The following is an 8,967-nucleotide window of genomic DNA, read 5'->3' as shown; positions in this document are numbered from 1 at the left end:
GACAGAACTAAAATATACTAAACAATTTCCTGTCAGTGAGGCTCTATATCAACATTTAATTAAATGAATTATTTAATCAAAACTTATTCCAGAACATTTCGTCAATTTTTAAACCAGTGGTTTTAGTCTCTTTTCTTACGTGGGATGTCATTTTCTCATATCTGGTCGAGCCAAGATTTGTGCATCTTACATCAGTAAGCCTTTAGATGTTTATGCTGAACATTTTGATGGTGCTAAATAAGTTAAATGTTTTCCATTCTTAGAAAACCATGAACCTTCTTAAACCATCATTGCTTTTCGCTTTTTTTTCCTTACCGAGCAATTGTATTAGTCTCATACAGGTTGGACTGAGAGGATTTTAGCAATGCAAGCGAGGTAGCTCCTATAAGCGTGGTATGTGATTGAAAAATGAGACGTTATGATTGAGACTGAAGTCTGCATCATGAATATGATTGAAGAGGAAATCATTCACTTGACGTTGCTTTTCAAAAATAGTCGTTTCAAACCATATTCTGTACCAAAACTTAAACTTACGTGATAAACTCTTAAATCATCATCTTCTGACATTAAACGCACCTAATTGTTACTTTGGAAAACAAGAAGAGAAGAGCTTTGTCATTTTAGGAGTGTCTCAATCTGAGAAATGTCTGTCGAAGGGAATATATGGGAATTTTCCTTGACTTAAAGAAGACTACCAGTGTGTATCAATGTTGGCCATGAACATACTGAAAAAGGTGAATTTCCTCTCTCAACATACTAGACAAGACGAAGACAGGTAGATAGTAGCATCACCCGAAGAAGCTGGAGGAGGGAGAGAACAGAAAAGGCCAGAATTTCAACGGTAGTACTCTACAGCCTAAAGGAATTTAGTGCTGGAACTGACCCTGCCTGGCGAATTTTCTTTTTTAATTGAATAGGAATATTAAAGCTAGCACAATGAAAATAAGATTAATTGGTTTTAACGACTGATTGGCTACCGTATGAAGTTTTTAAATTGAAAATAACTATGTCTATAAGGCATTATTTCCAATTGTGAATCTAAAACTGGTAAGTTGGGATCAGAAGCGGTATTTTTGTATTTAGGCTAACAGCTCAAGAGGGCAAAAACTAATTTTTGGAGCTTGTTTTCATATTGACGTCTCTCCACCGTTAGCGTGAAATTTTCAATGTTTCTTGTTGCGAATAAACAGTCTTTGTTGTCACTGTTTTTCTCCGAACCCTTTTTCGAAAAATCAATAACTTTGACAAGGAGATGGAGATCGTGTGAAGAGTTTACGTTCTTCTGCAGCCGGACACAACAAATTTGAGATACGAAAGACTACCCAGGTAAAGCAAGGCATTTGCAGTAAAACGCACTCCTTGAGGTATTTGTTGAATCAGTACTCGTGATATTGGATGAAGTCACGAAAACCAAAGGTTTGATTTCCAACAAAGGTCTTACTAACAATTGGATTTAATGCTTTTTTACGTCGTTAAATAAGTGAATACTTTAAGGATTAAAGATATATTGCAAGGATTGAATATTGCTGTGCTTGCCATACCTTTGGAGGAAACTTTTCAGGGTTCTAAGACTGGGTATTTAAACTTGTTATTTTTCATTTGAATCGTCACCCACGCTTGATGAATACCATATCCAATATGCAATATTCTTTGGTTGAAAACTCATGTCTTTAAAGAAACTAATAACAAACTTTCAAACTCAAGTATACTTCGTCATAAAATGCTTCCTATTCCAGATGTATAAAAAATCACTACAATGAACTGTTACTTCAGAATTTTGTTACGGGGAGAAACGTGGAAGAGCGGGCTTTATAGAAACTTGGCGTTCATCTCAAATTTTTCATGTCTTAGCATGAATGTACCACCACCATGTCTCAACTAATAGTAAATTATGATTCAATCTTATAATCCGTACTTCATTTTACAATTAATTCAGATCAAGCTTTACAAATCTTGCGAGGAACAGACTGTTCCGCACGAGAATATTACGTGAAACCCTTAAAAGATGCCGGACCGAGGTTTTCCTCCTTGAATATTCTCAGAAAATTTCAACAAGTGCAAATAGCTTTAGTAAGTCATAAGTTGTCGCAATCTCATCGACAAAAAAACCGTCAAAAACTCCTCGAACATTTCAGTATCATGTTTCGGTCATTTCGTCGAAAATGTGGCCTCTTTATACAAGCACTTTGAAACCCAACACTACTTTGTACTCTAGAATGTACAAAAATTTGAAAAGTTCTCTGCTATCAAAAACAGAAACATAGAGAAACAAAAACAAAGCAAAAAACGAGGAAAAAAATGGGGATTTGACCGCCTCGTGGTAACATTATGTAAACTTTATATTTATATCTACAAATAATATTTACATGAGTTGGTACAATCATTCAACATAACCCACTCCTGAATTTACTGCGTTTTTTCGGTCTGTGGAATTGTATTTGTGTCATAAAAAATGCATTTCTAAGTTGTAAGCGGTGGATTTCGATCCATTTTGTTTGCCTCTGTACTTCGATAGCAGTTGCGATAATGATTGAAAGCTACATGAAAGGACATCGTAAGAATAGCTCAGAGAGCCAGAGGTCGCATGTCATTGACAGGTGCAGTAATAACATAAATACAAAGGCACTTTGCTACAATATTCTCTTATTAAGGGGTTTGACCACACATGCGCAACTGACGACGAACGTTCACTGTGTGCCGGGAGATTTGGACCATAACAGGCATACTTGTCTTGCTTTGTTCCCAAACAATGTTGTTAGCGGTTATAAGCCCTTTTGATGCCATAGTCACTGATGCCATAGTTACTTCTTCTTTCTCTCTTGTGCACATTTTGGACAATACCTGTACGAAAGGTATGAATAAGGCTCTGCTCAGGAGTGTCCCTTTAATCAAGAGCTCACTCAAATGTGAGAATCCAAAGTCACTTAACTACATATATTATTGATAAAAACTTGTAAATTATAAGATCAATAATGTACAGTGAGGTAAAATGCACTAAGTTCTGCATACAGGTTTTGAGGCCCATGTGTTTGAGAAAAATTTAAACATTCCATGACTTCGGATTTAAGAACCATTTTCCAAAAGACAAGATTATTTGAAAAGTATTCGGTCTTTACCGTTATAAATCAACTTGTAGTAAAAAGAAAAACTTCATTTTTCATATTGAGAAAGTATTCAGAAGTGTGACTTATCCTTTAATCTAGAGATTGATATCCTTCATATCAAGCTGCTTAATATCTCTCTACCAACCTGCAGCAGTAGGACCAAGGCACATGCCCCCAAGACACACTAAAATGTATAGCAATTAATTTAAATTTCAAAATTTGAGAAATGCAATCTTGTCTAGACTAACCATTTTCCTTTTGGCTTTGATGTCAGTCCTACACACGGGAAGTGAAACCATTCTATTGGGCACTAAAATGAAAATACGAAGTTAACATGAGGTAGCAATGGGGGAAGTGGATTGAAAGAGGGAGAGAATTAAGAGTTTACAGTTTAATGTGTGAACCTAGCTGATTAAGTGTAAAGGCAGCCACTTGCCACCTAAAAAAACCAAGATTTTTGTAGGGCCTTCTAAATTAGCACAACAGGACTTTAACATAATGCAAGTAGACTAGAAAACATTTGGGTGACGGGGAACAGTTATAAAAAATAAGACCCTTATTTTGAATTGAGATCCAATAATTTGCATAAGGCATGTTTTTCAAAAAATACAACAGAAATCAAATGTGGAATATAATTCTTTACTTTTTTTCATCTCAACTGTACATTCACACTAAATCCTTGTTGATACATTGACTTGTGAAAACTTCATGATGCCTTTAGCTATTGCAAAGCTAAAGAGAGGAACTGTCTTGCTACAGGGGACTAACACATTTTCTCCCCTTACAAAACTCCAAAACAAATTAAAAACAATAGTAATAATTTATAGTAATAGGCTGACTGTGTTATGCCTACCTCTGTGTTATCACAGCCTATCATTTCACCATATGAAACCTAGGTAACAAAAACCAAAGGAATGCAATCTTAGTAACATACCTCAGAAGGAGCACAATGTAACTTAGTGACAAAAGTGTTCCCTGCATGTTCATCAATAGACAACATAAACCTGCTAAGAAAATGTGAAAACAGTTTATCAAACTTTAATAACTTGTGGTTCTTTTCCAAGCTGCTTACCTGATGACACAGACAGTATGTTGGCTCATTAGGGTCAACTGGCATATCAAGCACTTGAACCTCAGGTGCCAGGAGAGAGACAGCTACTGCAAGTGACTTAGGACCTTCAGATTCAACTCTAAAAAAGAATAAATCACTATCAAATTTTCAGGTGTCAAAATACAATATGATCAGGTTCCACATCAATAATATAAAAAAATATTGTTGTGTTGTTTCTTTTTTGGCTTAGTGTTCCCATGGATCTTTTGGAATGATGTAAGGTTACCTGTTTTCATTGTTCAAAAACAAGAAACAATTTTTTTGTATTTTATTCATGACCTGACCTGAATACTGGAGGTTAAATTTCAAGGTTTTGCAAAAGTAATGAGTTATCTTCCATTTTTGAGCAAAACAAAATTTGTTTCCATTGGAATGCAATCCAGACAATCCTCAGATGAAGTTAGTTCAAACAAAATTTATAACCTTTTAACACATACTTTTTCTTTTTCCTTGCAGACTCAGAAGTATCTTGTTTTTTCCTTCCTCCTCCTCTGTTCCTTCCACCTTACCCAATAAGGAAATTAATGTAAGTATGCCTCTAAAAATACTCCAGAGAGAGTTTGTACATAATATTTTATCAGAGAAATAGTTATCACTAGAGTCCAAGTAGATAGGTCTTACATCTTCCTTCAACTAAATGTCAGTTTGAGGACTAAGCTCAAGATGATGGATATGACACCAAACTTCCGAGTGTGCATTACAAAGCATTTGCTAAAGTAATCATTTATAAAGAAAATTATTGGTGTTGCCAGAAAGCATGATTGTCTTCAGCTAGAAATATTCAAGCCTAGGATTTGTTTGAAGTACATATTTACATGCATCTAGCTCTTCATTGTTATTTTTCATTGCTTCTTCTTCCCAATCTACATCTTGATAATAAACCTAAATTGGCCACTCTAACCTTAATAATTATTCATAACAACCATCAGTTACAGAAACTGTGGTTTGGTAGTCCTCAGCATGGATGGACTTTGAGGCTAAGCCTTATAACAGGTTTAAATTGCAGAAGAGAGACCATGGGAGAAAATTGTTGCACACAACACCTAAACCACTTTCAACAACAGGTGAATAACATTTACCAACTTAATATTACCTGACTTGCTTTTGCGCTTTGGTGTTGGTGATTCACCTGCAAAATATTAAAAATCTGTTTGGAAGGGCTTTTGAAATTGAATTATTAGATCCAATTAACTTTTGAGCAGCACTGATGTGATTTCTTCCTCTTCACAGCTGGTTTGACACATACAAATACACTTTCCAAAAATCATGTATAATTTTCACATCAAAAGCCCAGATAGAAGTTAAAAAAAAAAAAGCCATGAAGTTGGAAGCTAAGTGGCTTGTGCATTTTGAGTCAATGTTTAACTAGAGGTGTAGGCCACCTGGAAATTTTGATTGGATGATTGGCAGGAGCTATTTGTCAAGTATCTTGCCATTATTTCCTTGAATACCACTAGTTGCATTAGCCCCCTCTTTGACAAGATACTTAGGTTGGCTTCTTAGCTTCAGCTGCTCCAACTATCAATGAAAGCTTACTATTGTTTTTGAGAAGAATTGAACACTTTTCCATAAATATCATGCCTCTTAGAGGCAATTCCTGTTGAAACCCAATTGCTTCAGTCTTTTAAGCTCACTTAATTATTTGACAGAACTTTGTGCATGATTGGACCAACCCAAGCTTCCATCACAGATGTGACCTTTGCTGTGAGACCTTTACTATAACAAAACAAGTCTGAGGAAAGTTGAGAAATGAGAATCCAGTGCCATTGGGTCCACCAAACTTAGACAACAGCTGGGTCAATTTTAACAAAATGGTTTCTTCAGTACATGAGGGTTTGTGTATAGTAAGAGTTTGCAACTGATGGTGGTCTTGATGCAGCAACTTGAGGGAAGTTGAGAAAAAAGTTGCACACCTTCTCCATGGTTCCTAACAACTGGTGATTGTGACTGTATCCTGAGAAAGGTCTTCAGGACCATCATTGCTTTGTAAAAGGCTTGTTATTGCATCTGTCGATGCGAAATCTAACTAGATGTGTGGATGTTCTTCATCAAACACTGATTGGGGGGGGCAGGAGTCATCCCTAGCTTATGTAGAGGAGGGCACTTAAGTGTGGTAAGCTCCTTCAATAGGGTTTGAAAAAAATCATGCTAGGCTGGTAAGGATCAGCTGGGTAATGAAGTTCCTGATTGTAGTTATAGGAATAACGAACAGTTGCTTGTAAACTGCTGGAAAGGCCAAAATGTCTACAGCCTTCAATGGTTCAGTCAATGTTTCTTTTGCTTCTGTACAACAATTTTTTTAGAAAGCTCTGTCATAAGCAACCAACCTGAGGTGTAAATCCTTTTGCACTAACATTTCGACTGTCTAGAATTCCAACAAATCAACAGACTTCACAATTTGATTGTTGTTCTTTTGGCAAGTCCAGCAGAGATTGGAAGCAAGTTACACCATTACAAAAAACAGCAAAGTTGATTTCATAACTCAACAAATTTAGAATGGCCAATAGTTACATGGCCAGTAGCAGCACATGCATGTTGATAAGTTTTCCAGATCTTGCTCTTTGTAAGAGAACTTTGTAAGAGAAATAATTTTAGATTGATTCTTTCAAATCCAGGGCCTGTTCTTCTGCAACACTGAAAATGAATTTCATGGCTTCTTCCATTCTAACCCTAACCCTATGCAATGTTTAATTTAGAAGACATTTTCTGGTTCAATGTATGTAATTAGATAATTCACTTTCCAGTTGTGTTAAACAAAGCTGTACAAAAATGTCTTAAGAGAGGATGCCAGCATCCATTGAACAAATTTGAAATATTGTGGCAAGTCACCCACAATTTGTTTTCACTCTTACTTTATATATACTGTTATATATCTTGAGATAAACTCAAAGTCTGGCAAAATTTACTTGATAGTGACTATGAAATATACATGGTGCGGCTTCTTGTTGCCACCGTTAACTGGCATAAATCACTACAATTTGTAAAAAAGTCTAACATAACACTCTTACCTTGTTTATTTATTACTATTTTTATTAGCCATTTTGATTATTATATAACATCTGGGTATTACTTTTTGACAGGAGCCCAGGTTTTGCATTGTTTTCCCCTCCCTCATTTAAGTCATAAGCTAGTCGTATAATAATTGATACCAACACAAGTGATTATTTACCATGTATAAAGATTTTTGTTTATGTTGAATTGAAATATTAAAATATGTACTTTTTTTGTAATCATTGTTTCAGCGGCAGCGAAGCAGTTAAAAGTGGGTTGTTGCTTCAATGCTATTGAAATTTATAGTATTCAGACAGGCAAGCAAAGCGTGATGCTCTGGGAATAAAAACCTTTTAGGGGCCTTTTATATGATATGGTAAGAGTGTTATGTTAGATTTTTTTGCAAATTGGAGTGATTTATACCAGTTAACAGTGGCGACAAGTAGGTGCACCATGTATATTTCATAGTCGCTATCATGTAAATTTTGCCAGACTTTGAGTTCTTCTCAAGATAGAACAACACAAATACACAAGGAAATTTTTACAGTAACTTTATTACCATCCTTTTGTCTTTTAAAGGCTAGAAGCTCAGTAGATTCTGTCATATCGGTCATTGTTAAAACTGTCTCTGTTTTGATGTTACTTTTTGACATAGGAAAAGTGTGTCAGGCAAACATATTCCCCAAAAAATAAATATTTCTTTGCCAGCTTCAATAATGACAGGGGATTAAGTTTAGATGATAAAACAAAGGATTATGTTGACAGAAACACTGTAGGTCTAGTATATTCTTTACATGAGGTCACACAACTCGGGTAATATTCACGGTGAAAATTTGAATATTTGAGTGGTCAAACGAAAAAAATTTCTTTCTTGAAAACTAAAATAAATTTTTACAAAAAAAAACTACACCACAGTTATTAGAACATATTGGGCTACAAAATATGAAAGTAAGAGTGAAAGTAAATTTTGGGTGACTTGCTGCTGTTTGTTTGATGCATGCTGACGTTAGCTCCTAAGAATTTGATACCTACACTAGACAAACATGTTTTCTGACAAGTTCAGTTGCCAAGAAAATAGAAAGGTATTTAGGCTCATGGCCCCTTTTTTTCTTTCTCTTCTCAAATAGCTCATATAATTGCAGTTGATAGAGTTGTAAATGGCTCCTAAATGAAAACAATGTAGGGGCAAGTTCAATGCAGTTCTTTCAATACTCAATGATATTGCCAATTTCTATGGAGGAACTGCAAGGACTCTTGTTTTCCCCTTGAGAACATCCACATGTCTCAACCCTAAGGGCCTCCACTTTTGATTGCTCTGAATAGCGCATTTTACAGTTTCATGCTTGGTTGCCAAGCCTCTGAACAGCAGTGAGGCTAAGGATGAACATGTTATGATAAAAACCTTGCTGCTTTTCAATGTAAATTGCTTTGTTATCACGCTAACCAGATACTGGTCTCTATCACAACACAGTCACCTTCAGCCTCACTCTAAATTAAAGGCTTGGCAGCCACGTACACAACTGTAAAATGGCCTATTGTCAAATGTAGAATGGTTAATTTCAATATCAGAGTCAGTTTCCTGATTGCTTTGGTCATTATTGTCTTCCCTGCTAAAAATATCACTTTCTTCATTGTTGAGCTCATTGGAAGATGTAACAGTAAAATATTCTACAGAAACTGAATTGAGGTTATCTTTGCCCACATGGAGGGAATGTTCTTGATTTTGATGCTGTGCATTAATGATGGAGGAATGTAGATTGT

The 8,967-nt window shown here is 35.6% G+C and overlaps 1 protein-coding gene across 13 annotated transcripts in view; it reads right to left on the bottom strand.

Moving 5' to 3' along the window:
* Positions 1-1,417: 1,417 nt before the first annotated feature.
* LOC113674594 (inhibitor of growth protein 5) overlaps positions 1,418-8,967 on the bottom strand; it is a 29,226-nt gene continuing 21,676 nt past the window's right edge. For 11 of the 13 annotated variants that reach the window (XM_089180208.1, XM_089180210.1, XM_089180202.1 and 8 more), the window contains 6 exons: positions 5,309-5,344; positions 4,653-4,719; positions 4,177-4,294; positions 3,958-3,996; positions 3,353-3,414; positions 1,418-2,841 (listed from right to left, as the gene is read on the bottom strand). In XM_089180208.1, the coding sequence (XP_089036334.1) occupies positions 2,802-2,841; positions 3,353-3,414; positions 3,958-3,996; positions 4,177-4,294; positions 4,653-4,719; positions 5,309-5,344 (362 nt within the window). In that variant the 3' untranslated portion in view covers positions 1,418-2,801. Of the gene's footprint in view, positions 2,842-3,352; positions 3,415-3,957; positions 3,997-4,038; positions 4,295-4,652; positions 4,720-5,308; positions 5,345-8,967 lie in introns of all 13 variants that reach the window. The other 2 variants (XM_089180200.1, XM_089180209.1) reach the window with 2 other exon arrangements.

The sequence above is a fragment of the Pocillopora damicornis genome, chromosome 8 (assembly GCF_964200805.1).
Source record: "Pocillopora damicornis chromosome 8, jaPocDami1.2, whole genome shotgun sequence".
NCBI lineage: Eukaryota > Metazoa > Cnidaria > Anthozoa > Scleractinia > Pocilloporidae > Pocillopora > Pocillopora damicornis.
The sequence above is the reverse complement of the archived record's forward strand: the minus strand, read 5'-3'. Positions and strand labels throughout refer to the sequence as shown.